The sequence below is a fragment of the Pan paniscus genome, chromosome 1 (assembly GCF_029289425.2).
Source record: "Pan paniscus chromosome 1, NHGRI_mPanPan1-v2.0_pri, whole genome shotgun sequence".
In the NCBI taxonomy this organism is placed as follows: domain Eukaryota; kingdom Metazoa; phylum Chordata; class Mammalia; order Primates; family Hominidae; genus Pan; species Pan paniscus.
The window spans coordinates 198,517,065-198,529,091 of NC_073249.2; the positions used below are offsets into that span (position 1 = coordinate 198,517,065).

Below are 12,027 nucleotides of genomic sequence, written 5' to 3' on the forward strand. Positions count from 1 at the left end.
ATCTAGGAAGTGAGGAGTGCCTCTTCCTGGCCGCCATCCCATCTAGGAAGTGAGGAGCGTCTCTGCCCGGCCTCCCATCGTCTGAGATGTGGGGAGCGCCTCTGCCCCGCCGCCCCGTCTGGGATGTGAGGAGCGCCTCTGCCCGGCCGCGACCCCGTCTGGGAGGTGAGGAGCGTCTCTGCCCGGCCGCCCCGTCTGAGAAGTGAGGAGACCCTCTGCCTGGCAACCGCCCCGTCTGAGAAGTGAGGAGCCCCTCCGCCCGGCAGCCACCCCGTCTGGGAAGTGAGGAGCGTCTCCGCCCGGCAGCCACCCCGTCCGGGAGGGAGGTGGGGGTCAGCCCCCGCCAGGCCAGCCGCCCCGTCCGGGAGGGAGGTGGGGGGTCTGCCCCCGCCAGGCCAGCCGCCCCGTCCGGGAGGGAGGTGGGGGGGTCAGCCCCCCGCCCGGCCAGCCGCCCCGTCCGGGAGGTGAGGGGCGCCTCTGCCCGGCCGCCCCTACTGGGAAGTGAGGAGCCCCTCTGCCCGGCCAGCCGCCCAGTCCGGGAGGGAGGTGGGGGGGTCGGCCCCCCGCCCGGCCGGCCGCCCCGTCCGGGAGGTGAGGGGCGCCTCTGCCGGGCCGCCCCTGCTGGGAAGTGAGGAGCCCCTCTGCCCGGCCACCACCCCGTCTGGGAGGTGTGCCCAGCGGCTCATTGGGAACGGGCCATGATGACAGTGGCGGTTTTGTGGAGTAGAAAGGGGGGAAGGGTGGGGAAAGGACTGAGAAGTCGGATGGTTGCCGTGTCTGTGTAGAAGGAGGTAGACATGGGAGACTTTTCATTTTGTTCTGTGCTAAGAAAAGTTCTTCTGCCTTGGGATCCTGTTGATCTGTGACCTTGCCCCCAACCCTGTGCTCTCTGAAACATGTGCTGTGTCCACTCAGGGTTAAATGGATTAAGGGCGGTGCAAGATGTGCTTTGTTAAACAGATGCTTGAAGGCAGCATGCTCGTTAAGAGTCATCACCACTCCCTAATCTCAAGTACCCAGGGACACAAACACTGCGGAAGGCCGCAGGGTCCTCTGCCTAGGAAAACCAGAGATCTTTGTTCACTTGTTTATCTGCTGACCTTCCCTCCACTATAGTCCTATGACCCTGCCAAATCCCCCTCTGCGAGAAACACCCAAGAATGATCAATAAAAAATAAATAAATAAATAAATAAAAATTAGCTGGAAATCACCTGAACCCAGGAGGCTGAGGTTGCAGTGAGCCGAGATCATGCCATTGCACTCCAGCCTGGGCGACAGAGCAAGACTCTGTCTCAAAAAAAAAAATAAATAAAAGCTCTATTGTTACACAGCTTATAAAAGCAAAAAAAATGGGATCAAACTGAAAATCATAGAGGATTCAATTAGATAACTTATAGCAAATCCATATGATGAAATAGAAATAGCAATTATAATTGTCAATATTTAAATACCAGCTCTGCCAATCAGTAGCTGTATAGCTCAGGGAAAGTTAATTAATCTATATGTACCAGTTCCCCTGTTTACAAAACGGGTTTAACATACCTGAAGCACTTAGGATAGCACTGACACATAACACGAACTCAATAAACTAGCTTTAAAAAGAAAAAAATTTTGGCCGGGTGCGGTGGCTCATGCCTGTAATCCCAGTACTTTGGGAGGCTGAGGCAGGGAGTTCGAGACCAGCCTGACCAACATGGTGAAACACCGTTTCTTTCTTTCTTTTTTTTTTTGAGATGGAGTCTCGCTCCGTCGCCCAGGCTGGACTGCAGTGACGCGATCTCAGCTCGCTGTAAGCTCCGCCTCCCGGGTTCAAGCGATTCTCCTGCCTCAGCCTCCCGAGTAGCTGGGACTATAGGCGCCCGCCACCACGCCTGGCTAATTTTTGTATTTTTAGTGGAGACGGGGTTTCACCGTGTTAGCCAGGATGGTCTCGATCTCCTGACCTCATGATCTGCCCACATCGGCCTCCCAAAGTGCTGGGATTACAGGCGTGAGCCACCGCGCCCTGCCCGAAACACCGTTTCTTAAAAACACAATGCCACTGCACTCCAGCCTGGACAACAGTGAGACCCTGTCTCGAAAATAAAAAATATAATACAAAAAATTAAGGCCGGGCGCGGTGGCTGACGCCTGTAATCCCAGCACTTTGGGAGGCCGAGCGGGGCGGATCACGAGGTCAGGAGATTGAGACCATCCTGGCTAACACTGTGAAACCCCGTCTCTACTAAAAATACAAAAAATTAGCCGGGCGTGGTGGCGGGCGCCTGTGGTCCCAGCTACTCGGGAGGCTGAGGCAGAAGAATGGCGTGAACCCGGGAGGCGGAGCTTGCAGTGAGCCGTGAGTGCGCCACTGTACTCCATCTCAAAAAAAAAAAAAAAAAATTAGCCGGGCATGGTGGCCCATGCCTGTAATCCCAGCTACTTGGGAAGCTGAGGCAGGAGAATCACTTGAACCTGGGAGGTGGAGGTTGCAGTGAGCTGAGATCATCGCAGTACTGCACTCCAGCCTGGGCAACAAGAGCGAAACTCTGTCTCAAAAAAAAAAAAAATTTTTTTTAACAAAAGGAGAGTATAGACAAATGTCCTGGAAAGATGTTAATGATAGATGAATGGGAAAAAAGGGTTATAAACCAGTATATATGGAATCTTTTTATAAAATAAACACATTTCATATACATAAATTTATAAAAAAATAAAGACTAGATGGATATATACCAAAATAGAACTAGTACTTCTCTTTGGATAATAGGTGTTATTTTCTATCTGTACTATATTTTAAAAGTTTTCAACAATAAATATGCTACTTTTATGAAAGGTGAAAACTCTCATCCTCATCTCTGCCACAATTAAAACTAGGAACTGTCATTTTTTTTGCTTCAACTGGTAATGAATCTACCCCAAATTTACAGGGTAAGGGAATAAAGAATCAGAATTACACAGACATTTCTCTTCATTGGCTTTATTACCGTGTAACACAAGCTCACAGCCTCTAATATTACAAACCTTATACACAAATGGCCAAACAAGAAATTTTCCTTTCCAAAAGATAATTTATTCTGGTTTCCCCTCTTCATTTTTATTTTTTTTTGAGACGGAGTTTCGCTCTTCTCACCCAGGCTGGAGTGCAATGCGTCATCTCTGGTCACTGCAACCTTCACCTCCTGGGTTCAAGCGATTCTCCAGCCTCAGCCTCCTAAGTAGCTGGGATTACAAGCGCCTGCTACCATGCCCGGCTAAATTTTGTATTTTTCGTAGAGATGGGGTTTCACCATTTGGCCAGGCTGGTCTCAAACTCCTGACCTTGGGTGATCCACCTACCTCGGCCTCCCAAAGTGCTGGGATTAGAGGTGTGAGCCACTGCGCTTGGCCCGGTTTCCCCTCTTAATACAGTGGGATAGATAGATTCTCCGTGACATCCTGAGCCTTTAATGTAGAAAGGCTGTCATGAAAGTGAAATCACCACATGAGGAGAACAGTGCAAAGAACCAATTAATTCTCACCATCTTCTCCCTAAAGGAAGAATGCCTGCCTGGCAATGGTGAAATGGGACATTTAAAACATATTTTTTTGGCCAGGCGTGGTGGCTCATGCCTGTAATCCCAGCACTTTGGGAGGCCAAGGTGGGTGGATCACGAGGTCAGGAGTTCGAGAATAGCCTGACCAACATGGTGAATCCCCATCTCTACTAAAAATACAAAAATTAGCTGAGCATGGTGGCACGTGCCTGTAATCCCAGCTACTCAGGAGGCTGAGGTGGGAGAATTGCTTGAACCCAGGAGGCAGAGGTTGCAGTGAGCCGAGATCGTGCCACTGCACTCCAGCCTGGGAAACAGAGCGAGACTCTGTCTCAAAAACAAAACAAAACAAAAACCAAAAAAAGCAAACATATTTCTTCAAACAAGTAAAGATAGGCCCCAAATGTGGATAGATCCTCTTAGTCACATGAGCCTCTTGGGGTCTATTTTCTCTAGGTGAACCAGAGGTTTTAGCTGTTCTGCGAAGTTCTTCATGTCATCAGAGACCATGTCCTGCCCAGCGGGTGCTACCACACTTAATTCCACGAGATAGGAGAGTGACAAGGCCTCAGTGCTGTCTGTGTTCCCTGGCACCAGGATGCGGAAAATCTTGTACACCATAATCTTCATGATGCCCTTACGGAACAAATGTCCCTTAGCAACAAACTCATGGTCCATGCGGAAGCCCATTTCCATCAAGAAGTCGGTGAGGTTCTCAGATGTGGCAATGTCCACGCAGTTTCGCACCAGGGCATGGCGGTTCTTGTCTCCCATTTCTGGCTGTCCCAGGTAGCGCAGATGCCAGGGTGCCCCTGCCCTGTCCATAGAGCGTCGGGCCCTGAGAACAAATGGGCTGGCTTGCTGGCCCTTAAGGAGGAATACCATCTCATGGTCAAGGAAAGTCTCAGGTTCCATGTTGTCACACAAACCACGAAGGCGGTGGATGAGGCTTTCCAAACTGTGATCTAAAACACTTCCTGAAAACGGAAAAAGCACCACTGAGTCCTGTCTTTAATTTTAGGTCATGGAGTTAGTATACAATTGAAAAAACTTAAATGAAAAACCAAAACAGTTTAGTGAAGCATTTCATAAAACATACAGCCAAACATGAGATTTTACAGAAATTACACTACCAAGGTATTGTGTAACGTTGTGAGAAAGTTATTTTCCTTTTCAATTTTTTTGGAATTTTCTTATTTAGCACTACAAAGTCTTTAGGCCTCTTCTAATGCTCATCTCCAGCAGGCCTTGGGCTTAGAGCCTTTAATCAGCGACAGTGTCTATCTAGAATGTAATAATACTGTTTTAGTTATGTATTTATTTATTTTTGTAGAGTTAGGGTCTTACTATGTTGCCCAGGGTGGTCTTGAACTCCTGGCCTTGGTCTCCCAAAGTGTTGGGATTACAGGCACAAGCCACCATGCCCAGCCAATAACACTATTTTGTTGTTATATATTTTAACAATTGCCTTCTATTTCCAACAAATCAAAGTCTTCCATTTATAGAAGAAATATAAAGTCTCCCCCGCTTTTTTTGAGACGGAGTCTAGCTCTGTCTTCAGGCTGGAGTGCAGTGGTGCGATCTCAGCGCACTGCAACCTCCACCTCCTGGGTTCAAGCGATTCTCCTGCCTCAGCCTCCTGAGTAACTGGGACTACAGGCGTGTGCCACCACGCCCAGCTAATTGTTGTATTTTTAGTAGAGACAGGGTTTCACCATGTTGGCCAGGATGGTCTTGATCTCTTGACCTCGTGATCCGCCTGCCTCAGCCTCCCAAAGTGCTGAGATTACAGGCATGGAGCCACTGCACCTGGCTAAAGTTTCCTTTTTATCAGGAAAAGTTTTCCTCTTCTGTATGTAAGTAGAAGAGAGTGAATTGCTTCATAGAATCTTCATCCTCTTGGCAACATCTGACACAATTGTTACAGTAGATTATACCCACTATGAAATCTATTCTTCCCTTGGCCTCTGAGACACAACTTTCTTGTCTTCACTTAACTTGCTGACCATTCCGTTTAAGTCTTCTTTGCTTGGTCTCTCTCATCTTCCCCAAACACTGGAGGACTAGGACTCAATCCTGGTCCTCTTCTGTATCAATACTCTTTTCCTGCCTAGGTGACTTTATTTGGTCCCATGGCTTTAAATATCATTTAGGCCCTGAGGACTCCCACGTTTTTATCTCTGAACTACAGATGAAAACATCCAACTTACTACTCAGTTTCCTCACTTGGATGCCTAACAGACATCTTTATCTTAACATGTTCAATATCAAACTGTTGATTTTTTCCTCCAAAATCTTATTCACCCTGCAGTCTTCAACATCACAGTAAATGGCAACTCTCTGTTTTTAGTTGGTTACCCAGGCCAAAAACCAGAAAATCATCTTTGACTCACACCCTCTTTCTTTCTCTCATACCCTCCATTGAATCCGTATTTTTGAAATAAATGCAGAATGCAATCACTTCTCACTCATCTGGTCACTTCAACCTAGTCCCTTCAAATGAAGTCACCCTCATTTCTTGCCTGGTCTTTGCAATCGCCTCTTTCTACCTTTGCCTTCTTCCTCTCTTCTCCATATGAAAACCAAATGGTCTATTAAATTATTGGGCAGATAATAACACTCCTCTACTCAGAACACTCCAGTGGCTTCCTGTGTCATTCAGAAGAAAAGCCAACATCTTTACCGTTGTCACCAAGGCCCTACATATTATGGTCTCTGCTACCTGCCAAACATCATCTCCTTCTATTCTTCCCCTTGATCATTCTCTCCAGGAGTGACCTTCCTGCCAGACCCCTTCTCCTATTCTCTATGCTTAGGATGTTCTTCCCATCTGCATGTCTACTCTACCACTTTTGTCAGGTCTCTGCTCAAGTGACTTTATCATCAAGGCCTTTTCTGATCACCCTAATAAAATAGTATGTGTCCTACCAATCTCTAGCCACTTTCCTGCTTTATTTTTATGGCATAGTTTTTTTGTTTTTTTTTTTAGGTAGGGTCTCACTCTGTCTCCAGGCTATAGAGCAGTGGCGTGATTATAACTCTTTGCAGCCTCCATCCCCTGGGCTCAAGTGATCCTCCCACCTCAGCCTCCCAAGTGGTTCAGACTACAGGTGCGCACCACCATGCCCAGCTAATTTTTTTTTTTAGTAGAGATGAGTTCTTGCTATGTTGTCCAGACTAATCCTGAATTCCCGAACTCAAGCAGTACTGCAGCCTTAGCCTCCCAAACAACTGGAATTACAGGCATAAGCCTGTAACAGCTGGCTTAACATACATTTTTTTAGTCATCTTTCTGCCTCCATGGCTATGGCTCAAATGTTAGGAACATATTCAGATACTTGTTTACAAAATCTGGCTGGGCGCGGTGGCTCACGCCTGTAATCCCAGCACTTTGGGAGGCTGAGGCAGGTGGATCACCTGAGGTCAGGAGTTCAAGACCAGCCCGGCCAACATGGAAAAACCCTGTCTCTATTAAAAATACAAAAATTAGCTGGCCATGGTGGTGCACACCTGTAATCCCGCTACTCAGGAGGCTGAGGCAGAAGAATCGCTTGAATCTGGGAGGCAGAGGCTGCAGTAAGCTGAGATTGCACCACTGTGCTCCAGCCTGGGCAACGGAGTGAGAATCCATCTTAAAAAAGAAAATCAGAGAAACAGGACCTAGAAAGATAGTTGCTGAGGGTTTGGCATAGAGGGGAGTGGGAATTAGTGTTTAATGGGTATAGAGTTGCAGTTTTATAGGATGAAAAACTTACGCGGCAGCTCATCCCTGTAATCCTAGCACTTTGGGAGGCCAAGGCAAGTATATCACTTGAGGGCAAGAGTTCAAGATCAGTTTGGCCAACATGATGAAACCACAACTCTCTACTAAAAATACAAAAATTAGCTGGGCGTGGTGATGCACGCCTGCAATCCCAGCTATTTAGGGGGGCTGAGACACAAGAATCCCTCGAACCCGGGAAGTAGATAGAAGTTGCAGTGAGCTGTTATTGTGCCACTGCGTTCCAGCCTGGGTGACAGATTGAGACTCTGTCTCAAAGAAAAAAAAAGTTGTACTAAGTATTTTTTCAAGCTACTCACAATAAACCAAAGTTCTAAAGATCTGTTGTTTAACAATGTTAATATACTTAACAATACTGAACTGTACACTTATTAAGATGGCAATTTTTTTTTTTTTTGAGACAGAGTCTCGCTCTGTCGCCCAGGCTGGAGTGCAGTGGCGCGATCTCAGCTCACTGCAACCTCTGCCTCCCAGGTTCACACCATTCTCCTGCCTCAGCCTCCTGAGTAGCTGGGACTACAGGTGCCCGCCACCATGCCGGGCTAATTTCTTTTGTATTTTTAGTAGAGACAGGGTTTCACTGTGTTAGCCAGGATGGTCTCCATCTCCTGACCTCGTGATCCGCCCACCTCGGCCTCCCAAAGTGCTGGGATTATACGTGTGAGCCACCATGCCCAGCCAAGATGGCAAATTTAGTATGTTTAGTGCATATAAAACTATAATTTAAAGTAACAGTTAAAAACATAGCTGGGTGCCAGAAACTGTGCAGGCTGCTTTTGTGTTAAGTCTCTCATCTTAAGGGAAGCTGAACAGAGAAGAGGAAAACAGGTAATCCAAGTTCCCTGGTTCACTTACCCTGCAACAGGTACTCCATCATATTAATGGTGCCCCCAGTGACAGGCATCATGGTGACTGGAGGTGCCTCCATGGTGTCTAAGTTGAAGACAACACAACTGGACTCAGAGCCCCCAGTCAGGTAAGGCACGGGATATACCTGGAAAAGAGTTCACTTGTTTATACATCAGAGTGGTGGAGAGAGACCAGATCTGTTGTGGCACTGGCCTTCAAATCAAAGATTCAATCATTCAAAAACGTTTGAGTATTTCCTTATATGGCCAGTTCCAGGAACTGATGACACAGAAATATAGAAAGGAGATCTGGTCATGGAGTTACAGCATTACCTTCTAGTCTCAAGTTCTGAAACCTCCACATTACCTGTGCAATCTTGAGAAAGTCCTATCTATAACCCCTCACCCTGGGACTCAATGTCTTCCTTATAAAATGAGGCCAGTGATTTTTTTTTTTTTTTTTTTTTTTGAGACGGAGTTTCACTCTTGTCACCCAGGCTGGAGTGCAATGGCGCAATCTCTGTTCACTGCAGCCTCTGCCTCCCAGGTTCAAGCGATTCTCCTGTCTCAGCCTCCCGAGTAGCTGGGATTACAGGCGCCCGCAACCAAGCCCAGCTAATTTTTTTTGTATTTTTAGTAGAGACGGGGTTTCGTCATGTTGGCCAGGTTGGCCTCGAACTCCTGGCCTCAGGTGATACTCAGGTGATCCGGCCTCCCAAAGTGCTGGCATTACAGGTGTGAGCCACCGCGCCCGGCCAAAGGCCAGTGATTTTTAACTCCCAAGGCTCAAACGAGATAATAAAGAGGCAACAAAATTCAGAAGAACTGAAAAAGTGACTTAAGGGACCTTCGTTTTATAGATGAGGATATTGAGACTTGGAGAGGGACAGAAGGATACACACAGCAAGTTGGTAGCAGAGTTTGGACCAAACTAACATCTAGGCGTTCTCTCTCTCTGAAAATGCCTTCCCCTGTACCCTTTTCTTTTTTGGTGACAGGATCTCGCTCTGTAGCCCAGGCTGCAGTGCAGTGGGGAGTTCCTAGCTCACTATAACCTCGAACTCCTGGGCTCAAGCGATCCTCCCGCCTCAGCCTCCCGAGTAGCTGGGACTACAGGCGGGAGACCACACTGCGGCTAGCCTAAAAATGCCTTTTAAAGAGAGCCAAGGCCGGGCGCGGTGGCTCACGCCTGTAATCTCAGTACTTTGGGAGGCCGAGGCCGGCGGATCAACTGGAGGTTGGGAGTTCGAGACCAGCCTGACCAACATGAAGAAACCCCGACTCTACTAAAAATACAAAAAATTAGCCAGGCCTGGTGGCCAGCGCCTGTAATCCCAGCTCCTCAGGAGGCTGAGGCAGGAGAATCGCTTGAACCCGGAAGGCGAGGTTGCGGTGAGCCGAGATCGCACCATTGCACTCCAGCCTGGGCAACAAGAGCGAAACTCCGTCTCAAAAAAAAAAAAAAAAAAGAGAGCCAAGGGGAAGTTATTTTAAGATGATGGTATATAGGTCCTTCTAAGCCGGCATCCATAACATGTATCCAATTAAACACTAGAAGCACACCTCCTTGAGGCTCTAGTGTCTTCTCGAGAAGCCGGGAATTATATCCACCCGCGCACCTAGGAGCTTTTGAGCGACGATTAGATCCCAGCACTCCGGTTACCCGAGCCCGGGAAGCCCCCAGATCGGTGCAACCAGCCAACTTCCTCCTCTTCTCACTTCCGGTCGGAAGCCGACGTCTCACAAACCTCGAAACTGCCGTTCCCAAACGTATGGGTGCCGAGAAGGCCGAAGAGCTTCATTGCGGACAGACAATCAGAGGCGCATGCGCAAAATTCCGGGCTGCTGTATGAAAGACGGCGGCCTCCTTTGGCGCTTTCCTCCGGGCGCTACCTGGATCCTTGATGTCATAGGCCATGCTCTAGGAAAATCTTTTTAGGTTTGACAACCTGGAGATGTATTTGTGTAGAAAGTCTCTTGGAAGTGATAGGACTTACAGAGATTATAGTGGGTTTCAAAAGAAAAAAGAACTGAGGGGTTGGGCGCGGTGGCTCACGCCTGTAACCCCAGCACTTTGGGAGGCCGAGGCAGGCGGATCACTTGAGGTCAGGAGTTCGAGACCAGCCTGGCCAAGATGGTAAAACTCCGTCTCTATTAAAAATACAAAAATTAGCCGGGCATGGTGGCGCGCGCCTGTAATCCCAGCTACTAGGGAGGCTGAGGTGGGAGAATCGCTTGAACGCGGGAGGCGGAAGTTGCAGCGAACCGAGATCGCGCCACTGCATTGTAGCCTGGGCTACAGAGAGAGACTCTGTCTCAAAAAAAAAAAAAAGAGTCTGGAAAAGGAGTAGGTCCAGATCCAGGAGTACTCTGCAGTGCCATACCAAAGAATACATGTGAGCTTTAAAAGAACCCTGGCTACAACATGGAGAAAAGTTTGGGAAAGGAGAGAGCCTAGAGAAAAAAGACCAGGCCGGACACGGTGGCTCAGGCCTGTAATCCCAGCACTTTGGGAGGCCAAGGCGGGCAGATGGCTTGAGTTCAGGAATTCAAGACCAGCCTGAACAACATGGTGAAACCCTGTGTCTACAAAAAATTAGCTGAACGTAGTGGCTCGCACCTGCAGTCCCAGCTACTTGGGAGGCTGAGGTGGGAGGATTGCTTGAGCCCAGGAGGCAGAGGTTGCAGTGAGCTGAGATAGCGCCACTGCACTCCAGCCTGTGCAACAGAGGGAGATCCTGTCTGGAAAAAAATTAAAGAAAAACGACCAGTTAGGCGCTTTGGTACAACTCCAGCTGAGAAACAAATGTCAGAAAAAGATTTTAAAAATGTAAAAAGAGGACGGGCGCGGTGGCTCACGCCTGTAATCCCAGCACTTTGGGAGGCCGAGGGGGGTGGATCACGAGGTCAGGAGATCGAGACCATCCTGGCTAACGGTGAAACCCTGTCTCTACTAAAAATACAAAAAATTAGCTGGGCGTAGTGGCGGGCGCCTGTAGTCCCAGCTACTCGGGAGGCTGAGGCAGGAGAATGGTGTGAACCTGGGAGACAGAGCTGGCAGTGAGCCGAGATCGCACCACTGCACTTTAGCCTGGGCGACAGAGCAAGACTCCGTCTCAAAAAAAAAAGTAAAAAGAGGAAATTAGCCGGGTGTGGTGGCACACGCCTGTAGTCCCAGCTACTCAGGTGGCTCAGGTGGTCAAGAGACCAAAATCGCTTGAACACAGGAGGCAGAGGTTGTAGTGAGCTGAAATTGCACCACTGCACTCCAGCCTGGGCTACAGAGCAAGACTCTGTCCTCTCTCTATATATATGGAAAATAATTCTTTAATGACTAACCAGAGGTAAAGACAGAGATGAAGGAGTCACAGATGTCTTGGGTGGCTATCGTAGCACTTTTTTTCTCTAAGCTAGGAAACACAGAGCAGTGTGGGTGAGACAGGAAAGATGAGTTCATATGTAGACCCATTGAGCATCAGCTGTCTGTGGGACACCCAAATGGCAAAGTTCAGGGGAGAGAAATGGGCTACAGATAGAGATTTCAAAACCATAGCCTCATAGATGGTAGCTAAAAGCCATGACATTGAATGAGATCATCGTGAAAGAGTGTACTAAGTAGGAAAAGAAGATTGACAAGGATCGCGTATGCCCTAGGGTTTAGGATGTGCCTCCTGATCAACCTGGTGATACACAAGATTGGGCAGAGTGACCAGCTCTCAAGTGCTGTAATGATTAGAGGAGGCTGTGAACTTCTTTGGCCTCTCTTTTCCTATACAGACACTAATTGCAGCATAGAAAGTCCAGTGAATTACAGGTCATTTGAGGCACCATAGGGTTTACCCAGATTTTAGCTGGTATTTTAAAGAAGGGTAAATTTTTTTA

General features: G+C 48.0%; 1 protein-coding gene across 1 annotated transcript; it reads right to left on the reverse strand.

Annotated features, from left to right (window-relative positions):
• Positions 1 to 2,944: 2,944 nt before the first annotated feature.
• MED18 (mediator complex subunit 18) lies at positions 2,945 to 11,741 on the reverse strand. Its single transcript, XM_003828092.4, has 3 exons — positions 9,765 to 11,741; positions 8,153 to 8,291; positions 2,945 to 4,493 (listed from the first exon to the last, which is right to left on the reverse strand). The coding sequence occupies exons 2-3, from the start codon at positions 8,223 to 8,225 to the stop codon at positions 3,940 to 3,942; spliced, it is 627 nt and encodes a 208-aa protein (XP_003828140.1). The 5' UTR covers positions 8,226 to 8,291; positions 9,765 to 11,741; the 3' UTR covers positions 2,945 to 3,939.
• Positions 11,742 to 12,027: the final 286 nt, after the last annotated feature.